Source organism: Oncorhynchus mykiss, chromosome 32 (genome assembly GCF_013265735.2).
Source record: "Oncorhynchus mykiss isolate Arlee chromosome 32, USDA_OmykA_1.1, whole genome shotgun sequence".
NCBI lineage: Eukaryota > Metazoa > Chordata > Actinopteri > Salmoniformes > Salmonidae > Oncorhynchus > Oncorhynchus mykiss.
The window spans coordinates 34,190,034-34,205,977 of NC_050572.1; the positions used below are offsets into that span (position 1 = coordinate 34,190,034).

The 15,944-nt window shown below is 43.6% G+C and overlaps 1 protein-coding gene across 1 annotated transcript in view; it reads left to right on the forward strand.

Annotated features, from left to right (window-relative positions):
- LOC110488377 (cell division control protein 42 homolog) overlaps window positions 1–3,623 on the forward strand; it is a 22,512-nt gene extending 18,889 nt beyond the window's left edge. The window contains exons 3-6 of the mRNA XM_021560609.2: window positions 1,045–1,117; window positions 1,535–1,644; window positions 1,988–2,185; window positions 2,507–3,623. Coding sequence (XP_021416284.1) covers window positions 1,045–1,117; window positions 1,535–1,644; window positions 1,988–2,185; window positions 2,507–2,596 — 471 coding nt within the window. The 3' untranslated portion in view covers window positions 2,597–3,623. The remainder of the gene's footprint in view (window positions 1–1,044; window positions 1,118–1,534; window positions 1,645–1,987; window positions 2,186–2,506) is intronic.
- The last annotated feature ends 12,321 nt before the right edge of the window (window positions 3,624–15,944 follow it).

A 15,944-nucleotide genomic window follows, 5' to 3' on the forward strand; every position in this document is an offset into this window, starting at 1 on the left:
ACTATAAGAAGTTTGGGAACCACTGTTCTAGATAACATGTAAACAGCCTAACCAGCTCTGCTAGGGCGAGTAAAATTGCCAGAGTGAGGTGTTCTCTCATTTGTGTCTGGAAGTAGCTAGCAAGCTAGCCACCTTTAGCCAGTTAGCTTGGGTGCTTGACTGCCGTTGGACGCTCTGGCCGAGGACCACAGTGTACGCTCTGAGAGTGAAACGCTTAGAATTTGCGAATGGACAATTTGACGCCCAAAGTGCACTGTGGCACTCCAGAGTGAATTTACAAACACACCCATTGTATATGTTTTGTTATTAAAAAAATATCCATGTTTTGTTACATTAAAAATATATATTTTGGGGGTTTTGATTGCTGTGGGTTTTTTTCACCGACATCTGGTTGTCATGACTCACAAAGTTGCAGGTCTGAGATTAAAAGTCTGCTAGTTTGGCTTGACAGCTTGTCATCTGGCTATTTGGATTTAAATCTGCTGCGAATGACAACTGTATGTGATGTCCGGGGATGGCAGTGAAGGCTAAGGGTCTGCTTCCTAACCACTCTCTCGACATGTGGTTGTTTTTGAGAGCTTTTTCTGCAGCCATGGCATCATGCAGGTGGGTGCCACATTTTCATCAATGGAGGACCAATACCTGCTGGGGAGCAGCTTCTGTGGGCGGAACTGAACGCCAGAAACGGATGTGGTGTCCTGATGAAGAGCTCCTGGCCTGTTAGTCAGACTGCATTTGTTTCTCCCTGGCTGTATCATCAATGCCCCCCACCACTCAAGCTATACTGCCTTTCCAGCCCACTGCCTCAACTCCCTTCCCATCACCTGGAACCTTCTACTAGGGACTATTCAATCTCCGTCAGACTTTTCAATCACTTTTTTTGGGGGGGGGGGGGCTACATTGGAAATGTCTCTTTTTTTGTGTGTGAATTTTAAAAATTAAAAAAATTAAGTAACTGTTAAATAAAATCAATCAAAACTCAACATTTTACATTGAAATCCCTAATGATTTATTCTATTTCTCTCCTATCTGCCTCTTTCTCAGGTGTTTGATAACTATGCGGTGACCGTGATGATCGGAGGGGAGCCCTACACTCTGGGGCTGTTTGATACAGCAGGTAAAACAAAATGGCCGCTCCCCACTACATGAGCTCTTCTTAACTACAGTGTCTTGAGCATCGACTTGCAATACCTTCTTCTCACTCACCATGGTCTGCCTGTATTACTTTCACATGGTGCTTACATTGGGATTATGGATTGTGTTTCTCTTCAGCCATCTAAGCGTTTGAACATTGCATGGGTAACTCACCTTGTGCACTGGCCTATGTAGTGATAGGATTTACCATGGTGTCTAAATGTGTTTTTGTGTTTGTGAGTTAGTCTACTAGTGTGTTAGTCCACTGAGCTCAATTATTCGCAAGATAATGTAGAGCCCATTGTGTAGTTGTCATATTTAGGCTTGTTCTTGCATATGAAAGGTAGCCTTGATGAACACTCCTCAAATGTTTGCTGTCTCTCTCTGTCGCCCTCCCCAGGTCAGGAGGACTATGACAGACTGCGACCACTCAGCTACCCCCAGACAGACGTCTTCCTTGTGTGTTTCTCTGTCGTATCGCCATCCTCCTTTGAGAACGTCCGCGAGAAGGTGTGTGTGTGGAATATAACTTTAGTGTCCATTGGCTGGAACGTATGAGTCATCTGCCTTTAACAACACCCCCAGATACACACACACACACACACGTGGGGCTAGTGTTTTCTAGCCCATGTCTTTACACCTGTGATTCTCTATAAACATAACATTATGTTGCTCTTCGGTTTGTGTGTTTCGTGAGTTGAGGTTAGTGTTCTTTCTCTCCCCTCCCCCTTTCTCTCTCTCCATTACTCACACCTGCATACAATTATTTACAACATGAAACCCTCCCATACTCTATGGACATAATATAATGCAGGATCAGAACCTAATATGCCCCCCCTTTCCTCTCCCACAGTGGGTCCCAGAGATCTCCCACCATTGTCCGCGTACACCCTTCCTGCTGGTGGGAACCCAGATGGACCTGAGGGACGACAGCAACACAGTGGAGAAGCTGGCTAAGAACAAGCAGCGGCCCCTGGCCCCCGAGAGCGGAGACAAGCTGGCCCGGGACCTCCGGGCCGTCAAATATGTGGAGTGCTCCGCACTCACCCAGGTGCGTGTCTGTGTGTGTGAGAGACACAATCTCTATCTCCTAAGTCTGGCCTTCATTCAGGGAAACAGGAAATGGTGGGTGTAAGTGGCTTGTGTGGTTTCTGAAAAGTAACTTCCTCTAACTTCCTCTCACTCTGTTCTCCTTCGTGTTGTTGGATGTCATACTTACTCACTTCAAACTACTACCGGATGATGGCTACTGTTGACAGCATTTCATAGTGCCATCTTGTGCAACTGTGGCCATTGTGAAACTAGGCTAGTGGGTCAATAAGTAAATTGACTAACTTATTCCTCTCTTTTTTTTTCTCTCTCTCTCTCGCAGCGAGGTCTGAAGAACGTGTTTGATGAGGCCATCCTGGCGGCGCTGGAGCCGCCAGAGACCAAGCCCAAGAAACGCTGTGCACTCTTATAAAACATTTTTAAATGGGGCCAAAGAGCCAGGGGAAAGACCGAATTTAAAAGGCGGACACGGGAACAGACAGGGAGGGGTGTAACGCTCAGAGAGGTGTAGAGGGAGGGAGCAAGAGAGGACAAGTGAGACATTCGTTTAACAGTGCCTTCAGCGATAGAGGTGGGGAGGGGCGATGTTGGGTAACACAGACAGAAATAAATCACAATGTGTAATAGAATGTAACAAGCTGATCAATTCTCTTCCTAACCAGTATAGTCCTTCTTAAAAGGAGACCGACTGAGCAATATAGGGAAAGAGACAAGGTTTTGAAACCTCTATTGCCTTATAGTTACAGGACAAATGAAATGGGTTTGACAAAAAGAGGTAGAGACGGTGTGGAGTTTATTTTGTGTTTGATGATACTAAAAACTGACTGGAAAATTTTGCTTAAGACGCGCAACCTTGACGTTCACACACACCTGCTTTACTCCCTTCAACCCAAAACGGCTTCTCTCTTTCAAACTGCCCGCCATAGTTTTGAAAATGCTGCGTCTTCAAACATGAACTATTCTGCTTGACTTGCTACCTGCTGTCCCCGCTCCAATGGGAACTACAAGCGCTTCTTACTTCCTCTTGGTTTTCACTGCTCCCTAAAGGCAATAACATGAACTGAATTCCCGCTCGCTTTTTTTGTTGCCATTTATTGTTTTAGAGATGATGGTGTATTATTGATGATAATAAGAGTATTATATATTTTTTGGCTCTTTATTTCTGGGGTACCCCTAGTGGTTAGTGGTTTGGACTCTTGTTGTTGTTTTTTTATATATATATTTTTATTATTAATTTGATGGTTGTGTGCCAATGTGTTGAGTGTCACTGGTTTCATTTGACATAACAATCATAATATGCATCTAATGACTACGTAGCTGGATGTGATGTCAGTAGTAATAACAGAAAAAAGCAATAATGGTTGAGTAACAATAATAGCTCTTTTGAAGCATCCTCATCTGGTTGTTTGAAATAAATAAAAAATACTTGAACTTGAAAACTCTAGTCAATTTCCCCATTTATTTTTATTTTACCTTTATTTAACTAGGCAGAGTGAAGGAAAAGCATACTACACTATTTTATGTATATTATATTTGTGTGTATGTATGTATGTATGTATGTATGTATGTAGCAGTCAAAAGTTACACCATTCAAGGGTTTTTCTTTATTTTACTATTTTCTACATTGTATAATAAGAGTGAAGACATCAAAACTATGAAATAACACATGGAATCATGTAGTAACCAAAAAAGTGTTAAACAAATCAAAATATATTCTAGATTCTTCAAAGTAGACACCCTTTGCCTTGATGACAGCTTTGCACACGCTTGGCATTCTCTCAACCAGCTTCACCTGGAATGATTTTCCAACAGTCTTTAAGGAGTTCCCACAAATACTGGCTGCTTTTCCTTCACTCTGCGGTCCAACTCATCCCAAACCATCTCAATTGGGTTGAGGTCAGGTGATTGTAGAGGCCAAGTCATCTGATGCAGCCCTCATTGCTCTCCTTCTTGGTCAAATAGTCCTTACACAGCCTAGAGGTGTGTTGGGTCATTGTTCTGTTGAAAAATCTAATTTATTTATATAGCCCTTCTTGCATCAGCTGATTTCTCAAAGTTCTGTACAGAAACCCAGCCTAAAACCCCAAACAGCAAGCAATGCTGTTATTTAGAATGGCAGCCTACACCGGCCAAAAAACTAATGATAGTCCCACTAAGTGCTCCCGAATGGCGCTGCGTTCTAAGACACCGCATCTCAGTGCTAGAGGCATCACTACAGACACCCTGGGTTGAATCCAGGATGTATCACAACCGTCCGTGATTGGGAGTCCCATATGGCGGCGCACAATTGGCCCAGCGTCGTCCGGGTTTGGCCGGTGTAGGCCGCCATTCTAAATAACAATTTGTTCTTAACTGACTTGCCTAGTTAAATAAATGTTACATTTAAAAATATATATATAATTCAAGTGCAAACCAGATGGGAAGGCATATCGCTGTGGAAGCCATGCTGGTTTAGTGTGCCTTGAATTCCAAATAAATCACAATACCGTGACACCAACAAAGCACCATCACACCTCCTCCTCCATGCTTCACGGTGGGAACCACACATGCAGAGATCATCCCTTCAACTACTCTGTGTCTCACAAAGACATGGTGGTTGGAACCAAAAATCTCAAATTTGGACTCATCGGACCAAAGGACAGATTTCCACTGGTCTAATGTCATTACTCGTGTTTCTTGGCCCAAGAAAGCCTCTTCTTATTGGTGTCCTTTTTAGTAGTGGTTTCTTTGCAGCAATTTGACCATGAAGGCCTGATTCACAGTCTCTGAACAGTTGATGTTGAGATCTGTCTGTTACTTGAACTCTGTGAAGCATTTATTTGGGCGGTAATCTGAGGTGCAGTTAACTCTAATGAACTTATCTTCTGAAGCAGAGGTAAGTGTGGGTCTTCCCTTTAATGTGGCGGTCCTCATGAGAGCCAGTTTCATCATAGTGCTTTGCGTTTTTTGCAACTTCACTTGAAACTTTAAAAGTTCTTGAAATGTTCCGCATTTTCTAACCTTCATGTCTTAAAGTAATGATGGACTGTTATTTCTCTTTGCTTATTTGAGCTGATCTTGCCATAATATGGACTTTGCACTTTTTGGTAAATGACCATCTTCACAACACAACTGATTGGCTCAAACTTATTAAGATGGAAAGAAATTTCACCCCAAAAATTGTTTTAACAAGGCACGCCTGTTAATTGAAATGCATTCCTCATGAAGCAGGTTGAGAGAATGCCAAGAGTGTGCAAAGCTGTCATCAAGGCAAAGGGTGACAACTTTGAAGAATCTCAATTTGTTTAACACTATTTTGGTTACTACATGATTCCATGTGTTATGTCATAGTTGTGATGTCTTCACGACTATTCTACAATGTAGAAAATAGTAAAAAGAAAGAAAAACCCCTGAATGAGTAGGTGTAGCTTTTGACTGGTACTGTATATACACTGCTCAAAAAAATAAAGGGGACACTTTACAACACAATGTAACTCCAAGTCAATCACACTTCTGTGAAATCAAACTGTCCACTTAGGAAGCAACACTGATTGACAATACATTTCACATGCTGTTGTGCAAATGGAATAGACAACAGGTGGAAATTATAGGCAATTAGCAAGACACCCCCAATAAAGGAGTGGTTCTGAAGGTGGTGACCACAGACCACTTCTCAGTTCCTATGCTTCCTGGCTGATGTTTTGGTCACTTTTGAATGCTGGCGGTGCTTTCATTCTAGTGGTAGCATGAGACGGAGTCTACAACCCACACAAGTGGCTCAGGTAGTGCAGCTCATCCAGGATGGCACATCAAGGCGTGCTGTGGCAAGAAGGTTTGCTGTGTCTGTCAGCGTAGTGTCCAGAGCATGGAGGCGCTACCAGGAGACAGGACAGTACATCAGGAGATGTGGAGGAGGTCGTAGGAGGGCAACAACCCAGCAGCAGGACCGCTACCTCCGCCTTTGTGCAAGGATGAGCAGGAGGAGCACTGCCAGAGCCCTGAAAAATTACCTCCAGCAGGCCACAAATGTGCATGTGTCTGCTCAAACGGTCAGAAACAGACTCCATGAGGGTGGTATGAGGGCCCGACGTACACAGGTGGAGGTTGTGCTTACAGCCCAACACCGTGCAGGACGTTTGGCATTTGCCAGAGAACACCAAGATTGGCAAGTTCGCCTCTGGCGCCCTGTGCTCTTCACAGATGAAAGCAGGTTCACACTGAGCACATGTGAAAGACGTGACAGTCTGGAGACGCCGTGGAGAACGTTGTGCTGCCTGCAACATCCTCCAGCATGACCGGTTTGGCGGTGGGTCAGTCATGGTGTGGGGTGGAATTTCTTTGGGGGGCCGCACAGCCCTCCATGTGCTCGCCAGAGGTAGCCTGACTGCCATTAGGTACCGAGATGAGATCCTCAGACCCCTTGTGAAACCATATGCTGGTGCGGTTGGCCCTGGGTTCCTCTTAATGCAAGACAATGCTAGACCTCATGTGGCTGGAGTGTGTCAGCAGTTCCTGCAAGAGGAAGGCATTGATGCTATGGACTGGCCCGCCCGTTCCCCAGACCTGAATCCAATTGAGCACATCTGGGACATCATGTCTCGCTCCATCCACCAACGCCACGTTGCACCACAGACTGTCCAGGAGTTGGTGGATGCTTTAGTCCAGGTCTGGGAGGAGATCCCTCAGGAGACCATCCGCCACCTCATCAGGAGCATGCCCAGACGTTGTAGGGAGGTCATACAGGCACGCGGAGGCCACACACACTACTGAGCCTAATTTTGACTTGTTTTAAGGACATTACATCAAAGTTGGATCAGCCTGTAGTGTGGTTTTCCACTTTAATTTTGAGTGTGACTCCAAATCCAGACCTCCATGGGTTGATTTCCATTGATCATTTTTGTGATTTTGTTGTCAGCACATTCAATTATGTAAAGAAAAAAGTATTTAATAAGAATATTTTGTTCATTCAGATCTAGGATGTGTTATTTTAGTGTTCCCTTTATTTTTTTGAGCAGTGTTGTATATATGACAGCTATAAAACTTTACAAGGATCCTTTAAAAAAATATCTTTAAAGTATCTACAAGTACACAATATGCTATCCTTGTTTTGCAGGCTTCACCCAAACACATCAAACAACTATTTGACTTCACATCTATTTGTCACTCAGTGAGTTTTTAAACTTGAGGTAGTAACTGCTTAGTCTGCTTGTTACAGTGCATTCGGAAAGCATTCAGACCCGTTGACTTTTTCCACATTTTATGTTACAGCCTTATTCTAAAATGGATTAAATAGAAAAAATGTCCTCATCAATCTACACCCCAGAATGACAGTGAAAACAGGTTTAGACATTTTTTTAAATGTATTAAAAATTAAAAACAGATTCCTTAGTCACATAAGTATTCAGACCCTTTGCTATAAGACTCGAAATTGAGCTCAGGTGCATCCTGTTTCCATTGATCATCCTTGAGATGTTTCTACAACTTGATTGGAGACCACCTGTGGTAAATTCAAATGATTGGACATGATTTGGAAAGGCACACACCTGTCTATATAAGGTCCCAGAGTTGGCAGTGCATGTCAGAGCAAACACCAAGCCATGAGGTCAAAGGAATTGTCCGTAGAGCTTCGAAACAGAATTGCGTCGAGGCACAGAAATGGGGAAGGGTACCAAAAAGGTTCTGCAGCATTGGATGTCTAAAAGAAGACAGTGGCCTCCATCATTCTTAAATGGAAGAAGTTTGTAGCCACCAAGACTCTTCCTGGAGCTGGCTGCCCGGCCAAACTGAGCAATCGGGCGAGAAGGGAGCTAACCAAGAACTCGATGGTCACACTGACAGAACTCCAAAGTTCCTCTGTGGAGATGGGAGAACCTTCCAGAAGGACAACCATCTCTGCAGCACTCCGCCATTCAGGCCTTTATGATAGAGTCGCCAGATGGACGCAACTCCTCATAAAAGGCACATGACAGCCCACTTGGAGTTTGCCAAAAGCCACCTAAAGACTTTCAGACCATGAGAAACAAAATTATCTGGTCAGATTTTCATCTGATTGAACTCTTTGGCCTGAATGCCAAGCATCACGTCTGGAGGAAACCTGGCACCATCCCTACGGTGAAGCATGGTGGTGGCAACATCATGTTGTGGGGATGTTTTTCAGTGGCAGGAACTGGAAGACTAGTCAGAATCGAAGGAAAGATGAACGGAGCCAAGTACAGAGAGATCCTTGATGAAAACCGTCTCCAGAGTGCTCAGGACCTCAGACTGGGGCAAAGGTTACCTTCCATCGACCCTAAGCACACAGCCAAGACAAAGCAGGAGTGGCTTCGGGACAAGTCTCTGAATGTCCTTGAGTGGCCCAGCCAGAGCCCGGACTTGAACCCGGTCGACCATCTCTGGAGAGACTTGAAAATAGCTGTGCAGCGACGCTCCCCATCCAACCTGACCGAGCTTGAGGATCTGCAGAGAATAATGGGAGAAACTCCCCAAATACAGGTGGGCCAAGCTTGTAGCGTCATAACCAAGAAGACTTGAGGCTGTAATCGCTGCTAAAGGTGCTACATAATACTTATATAAATGTGATGTTTCAAACCTGTTTTTGCTTTGTCATTATGGGGTTTTGTGTGTAGGTTGATGAGGGGGGGAAATTATTTCATTAATTTCATAATAAGGCTGTAATGTTACAATGTGGAAAAAGGCAAGGGGTCTGAATACTTTCCGAATGCACTGTATATATTTTCAGGTAAGTCTCTTCTATTGAAAAGGTTGGGCTTCTCTGAAAACATGTCTAGGGAGGAATATCAAAACTATTCTGAACAAAAGTAAAAACACAGTTTTGGTTTCATGAGTTGAAATAAAAGATCCCAGAAATGTCCCATTTGCACAAAAAGCTTATTTCTCTCTAATTTTGTGCACAAGTTTGTTTGCATCCCTGTTAGTGTGCATTTCTCCTAGAAAATCGATCCACCTGACAGATGTGGCATATCAAGATGCCGATTAAAGAGAATGATCATTACACAGGTGCACCTTGTGCTGGAGACAAAAGGCCGTACGTCCAACCAGCGTCAACCGCAGACAACGTGTAACCACGCCAGCCCAGGGCCTCCACATCCGACTTCTTCATCAGCCACCTGGACAGCTGATGAAACTGAGGAGTATTTCTGTCTGTAATAAAGCCCTTGTGAGGGGAATTCTCAATCTGATTGGCTGGGTCTGGCTCCCCAGTGGGCCTGGCAATCAAGTTGGGTGGGCTTACGCCCTCCCAGGCCTACCCATGACAGCGCCCCTGCCCAGTCATATGATATCCATAGATTACAGCCTGATGAATTGATTTAAATTGACTGATTTCCTAATATGAACTGTAAGTTAGTAAAATCATTGGAATTGTTGCATTTATATTTTTGTTCAGAATAGATGCAAAACCAAAGTTGATACAAGTGGTGAAAGAACAAAGTAGCTGCTTAGAAACTACTGTCCACTTTTTGAGGAAATAGTGTTTATAGCCACTCTATCTCATGGTATGGTGAAGATGCTAAATATAACTACATGATTAGAGATGGGTGATGTTCCTAGTTTTCTTAATGTCATGTCCCATACAATTTATTTAACATTCTCTGAATCCAATGCAAGCAATGCAAACAGTTCAGAGAAAAATAAGATGTATAGAAAAACAAACATGCAATGTCCTTCCTTCAGTAAGTTTCATCTATCCCTGGGCTGCTCAACCCTGCTCATCATGAGGGATTCAGTTCATAAGGGTTTGTAGCAAATTTGGTAGGCTTTTCTGTAGGTAATTAATGCATGCCTTTTCATTCATTCTAAATGGAAACAACCGCAATAAAAGTATCCTTTTTCCCAGAGGTTAATTGCGCTGAAACACATTGATGAAACCAGTGGAACCAGTATTTGAAGTGGATGGACAAAGAGAACAGTCATGTACACTAGTAACCCCCCAGGGGTGGAAGAGTTGAGGGTTAACTTGTTCAATCTTATGGCCACTAGGGGGAGGTATGCCATTTGTTTTGAGTCGAACTCATTTCTCAAAGTCCCATTTTGATTGGTGATCTAAAATGGATCTCATTCCAATAAAATGAAGTGATTAAATTAAATGAAGAACCATTGGCTTTAGTCTTCATGAGAGAAACGTGGTGGAGAGATTTAAGCAGAGCAGTGTGTTGGTTTGTGTGATTTGATTAAGTGAAAAAGATAGTTCTCGGGCGAGTTGAACAAAAACAAAGATAATCCTTAGCATTAAGATGACTGCTCGTCCATTGCATAGTGCATACCAATGGAATAATCTTATTGGTATGTATAGATGGTCTTTAGGTTTTTGTCGAAACCCTGGACAGCAAATGCATTGGGGAACTCCACTCTACGGATAATTGATTGAGTAAGCAAATAGCCACAAAGGGTCTTCACAGACAAATGGAGGTCCAAGTTCACCTCTATTTTTTCAACAGAATGATGTTTAGTGCTACATCTCATCTTATGTCACAGTAAAGGTGTATCAGTCTGACATACTAGTCTCTACATTCTCTGTCACCATTCCTCTCCCACAGATGGATTTCCCTCCATTACAAAGCTAAACTATAGCCACTGCACTTTTATCATACATGTTCTTATCTTTTATGAATTTAGCATCTTTCCACATCACAATACGGGCATTGAAGGTAAAGCCTCTGTTCTCACGAGTGAGGCTACATTCAAGATCTCCGTCCCAACCTAACCCTCTTAACACCCTGTACCCACGGATACTGTAGGCCTATGTGTGAATCGTTGGGAATGCAAAGTGTTCAATGTAATCCCATCCTGCCATCAGTGAGTGTAGACCCTATACTCTTACTAACCCTGTATCTTCAGTTGGTGCATTTTTAATGCGTCGGTCATGATTACTGTGGCCCTGTTATCCTAATACCAAGGTCCCGAGAATCACTCACCACAAGTGTCCGGATATGATCTGTTCATTGACAATCTTACAGACCCTTTTTACTGTGGAGTCTAGCCCACTTTAGTGGATGCTCCCATAGGCTACTCCGCCTCAAATAACATGTATTGATCATTGCCTTTCTGTAACTTGTGTAGGACAACAAACTACCTGTCAAATATAATCCAGAACAGTACAGATGTCAGCTCTCTTTTAGAACTAAGCTGATGAGCTTGATGTTAAGTAGCCAAGAAAGGTCTCATGGAGTAAGGGGGTCCTTCGTTATCCACAGAGATATTAGACACAAGTTAGCTTTCTTGCGTTGTCAAGTGGTTGGTGTTAGCCAGTGACACATTGACTGCTGTATGTTCCACATTGCCTGAGTCAGAGTGGTTAGTGCATATTATGGGATGCCAATTTGACCTCATTATAAGAGTGTTGTCATGGGCAACAGTGTGTGTGTGTGGGGGGGGCAGAATATAGGAATTATGGGATAGAAACCTGACCTCTCATTCTCATTATTTTTTCTCTCAGAGGACTTACGGTTTGCCTAAACAAAGATACGTCAACAACAGATTTGAAAATAGAAAAGGCATATCGCTCTTGAATTAACTTCTGCATCCAAAGGACAGTACCTGTTTAGATTGGTGATATATACCATGTACAGGTTCATAAAAACATACATGGAGACATTTAGACATACACGGTTAACAATAGCATGTACATTGCATCTATGGGGAAATTAGAATTGTATGTGAACTGTTTAAAGGCTCATGCGTTGGTTTGTATGTTGAAGTACAGTCAAGCGTCACAGTCCCTCTATCTCTGACATAACCGGTTACCATGTACACTGTGACGGTGAGGCAGCCAACTGTGATATTATGGGATGTTCTTTGTTTTGTCATGACTTGTCCTGGTATGGGAGGGGGGGGGGGGGGGGTAGAAATACATGTTGACGTGTGTGTTGGGCCTCTTGAGTGGACCTGGGAGCGGAGAGAAAGCAACCTTCCTCTGGATGTAAGGACTTAGACAGATCTGCATGGCATTCTCATGATAGAGTACATTACACCATTTATCCATTCAGCCTGTATTGCCATTGGCCATCTCCCTTAGGTGACTCTCAAGACAGTCAGGTTTAAACAGCACCCAGAGAGCACAAACAATCTAAGGAAACCACACAGATTATGACATGCCAACACTTGAAAATGGGGCCTGATGTAGCCTATATCCGGGAATGGTGTGCGCATACATTTATACCATTCTGTGGTTTTATAAAGGCTGCCTGAGAAGGAGAAAGAGAAAAAAAATAAAAAGCGAGAGAAGAACCCTTGTGCATGATGAAGTCCGTTGCAGACGTCATAAAGTGTATTTTGAGCTCTGGGGCTCCTGTGTGCCCCCAGCTTCATTTTTTTTAAAGACGCACTGTACTCTGTAAGGAGTGCTTATGAGACAGTAGTGAGACAGAGCTGGGGAGGGTGAATTAGCACTCTGATTATTATGGAGCGGCAGTGGCGTGGGGGAGGAAGAGATGGTGGGCAGCAGCTCTGCATATTATGGGATGCCGGGTGTTGTGATGTGGGGGAGGTGTGGAAATTAGGGGGGGGGGGGGGGTGAGAGGGGTGATGTGAAAAGGAGGAGGGAGGGAAGGGGGGACTAGGGAGGGAGGGGGTGGGTGGCTGGTGGAATATTATGGTCTGGCCTAGGCCTGTTTTTGAGTGCTGTACAGTGGCCCTCCCTCCCTCCTCCCTGCCTGAGAATGCGCCTGAGTTACCAAGGGAGCCCTGCGTACGGATCGAGATCAAGGCTCTACGACATGTTGAGTATTATGGGATGTTTATCCTCAGGTGTGAATTGAATAAAAAGGGAGACAGACCTAAGAGACAGAGAGAGACTGTCTGGGAAACTCAGTCTAGGCTTGTGGGAAGAAATCTGCCAAAGTATGTTTTCTGTTCATACCTTATCACTATTCTTCAAAGAGACCTTGATGAAGGGTTGGAGATCTTTGCACTATGAAACCAGAATGTATATACTCATACATTGGCCCCACTGATAAGAACAAAGGCTCCTTTTCAACAAGCCAATGCAATGCAGTGTACAACAGCAGGGTGAAACCTTGACACTGAATTCCAGAAGTAATATTGACCAAAAAAGAGACATCATCTGGTTTTCTTGGACCACAGGTGAAATAGAATCAACTGTATTCTATTCCTTGGCTATCTGTCTCAGCTTATTGTCTTGTCTCCTGCACTCTCCCATAGATTCATTCAGATGAATTACATGCATCCTATTTTTGAAGACACCTACTCAGGATGGTGGTAATGAATGATCATATTGGCTATGCAAATAGGTAGGCTATACCTATTTTTGTCGATGACAGAAATATGGCACATTGTACTCTTTTCACAGTGCAGTATGTGCATTGTCTGGTTATCAAGTCAATACCTTCTATATACACACCATCACGTGTGTCTACCTGTCCGACTGTCCGTCAAGTAGTTGCTTTCTTATCTCTCTGTCGGTGAGCTTTCTGCTTATATCAGTGGGTGTGCATGATCATGTCCATATGCACTCCTTTGCCTAGTAACAGTGAAACATTAAAGGATGTCTGGAATGGAGAGGGTGTGGGGGTGTGGAGGGAGGGGGGGACTGGTGTGGGTGGGGGGGGTGAAGGAGTATTATGGTCTGCATTTTGGCTTACATGGTAATCTGACCCCGCCTGTAACCCCCACCCCCTCGCGAGTGTTTATCTCCATAGCGACAACCAGGACAAGAAGGAATATTATGGTCTGTACTTTCTTTTCACTCAGAAATTACATTATGGGATGTTTAGTGGTGTGTCCGCTGGTGTGGGGGAGGGGCAGGCTGTGTGCGGGTATCCATGACAACCACCACATATCCTTCTGATTGGTGATTATGGGATGTTACACAACCCCCCTTCCCGCTCCAAATGCACACATGAACACTGTGTCCACAGTGAATAAGAGGTGGGGGGGAGGGGAGGAAATAGAGGGAGCGAGAAGAGAGAGAGAATTTAGGAGTGTGCATGTGCTTCATTTCCGCTGCTCTTTGTGCCAACACTCTACCTCACCTTGAGAGAGAGAGAAAAACCAGGAAGAGGCTAGTGTGTGAGTGGGACAAAGGGAGGGACAAAGGGAGGAGAGGAGAGAGAGAGGGGAGAGAGGAGAGAGAGAGAAACCAGGAAGAGGCTAGTGTGAGTGGGACAAAGGGAGGAGACGAGAGAGAGAGAGATCAAAATCCAGAGCAATTAAATTCTACAACCACCTAAAAATAAGTGATTCTCAAACCTTCCATAACAAAGCCCTCACCTACAGGGAGATGAACCTGGAGAAGAGTCCCCTCTGCCAGCTGGTACGGGGACTCTACTCACAAACACAAACAGGCCCCACAAAGCACCAGGACAGCAACCAAATTATGACAAAACAAAAAGATAATTACTTGACACATTGTAAATAATCAACAAAAAAACAGAGCAAACTGTAATGTTATTTGGCCCTAAACAGAGAGTACACCGCAGCAGAATACCTGACCACTGTGACTGACCCCAAATTAAGAAAATCCTTGATTATATACAGACTCAGTGAGCTAAGCCTTGCTATTGAGAGAGGCAGCCATTCGCAGACCTGGCTGTCAAGAGAAGACAGGCTATGTGCCCACTGCCCACAAAATTAGGTGGAAACAGAGCTGCACCTCCTAACCTTCTGCCAACTGTATGACCATATCAGAGACACACATTTTCCTCAGATTACACAGACCAACAAATCATTTGAAACAAATCCAATTTTGATAAACTCCCAAATCTATTAGGTGAAATACCAGTGTGCCACCACATCAGCAAGATTAGAATGGCTTGAACCCTGACTATATCAGTCATTAATAAAACCATAACCCCTTTCATTCATAATACATTTCTGGATGGATTTCTGTAAGGGTCATTCATTTCACTGTGCTAAATGTGGGGTTTCACACAAACACTGCATTTGCCACAGTACAACACAAATGATCCCTAACTGGTAGATACATTGTGCCTTTTTTGCCAGTACTGAAAAATGCCGATTGCATCACTTATGAGATAATTGCGTAAGCCTACATTTAATATCCACATTGTACATTATCAATGCTTTGGCTTAGCTTCATATGCAGTACTTTTGCACTCTAACATCCAGTCAGGATATAGCATATCGGAAACATGTTAGGATTCAAACCATTTTCTCACCATTGAGTGCAATACAGTATTGGCCTTACACAAGGTCTCCTTTGCAGACCCTGGGTCTCAGCTGTTGGTTATGCTGTATAAGCTAAATCTGACTAGTCACTAGGATGATACAGAGGCCTAAATGAGACATGGCTTTGAATAAGGCCTCATTAGTCTGTGTCTATGATGCATGGTGACTTTTGAACCTATAACCATGGTCTCCCTGAGTTAATGGTACTTCTGTTTTGTCTTTGTGTCTGCTTTGACTGGAAACAACATGTTTTATTTGAGTCATGGTCGTTTGGTTGTGTGTAGACAAATCATGGAGGATGGAGCAAATCATTGGACTCAAATCAATGGTTTTCAAATGGGCCTGCCCAAGTTCATAGTAGTGTTTACCTGAGTGTGCCCTGTGGTGAACCTCCACGAGGAATGTATGGTTTATAAGTGTTCATAAGGCTTCTATATATAATATGCGTGTGCAATGTTTTGTGTCAGTCCATGATGAAATATACTCTTAGGCTGTACAGTACAGTGTCTCAACATACATGTAGATTGTGAGACTGAAGTTAAATGCAGTCATGTGGTGCACAGTTGCCATGTGACGTATTTTTTTCATCCCTCTCTTTTTGGAGTTATGCTTATTGT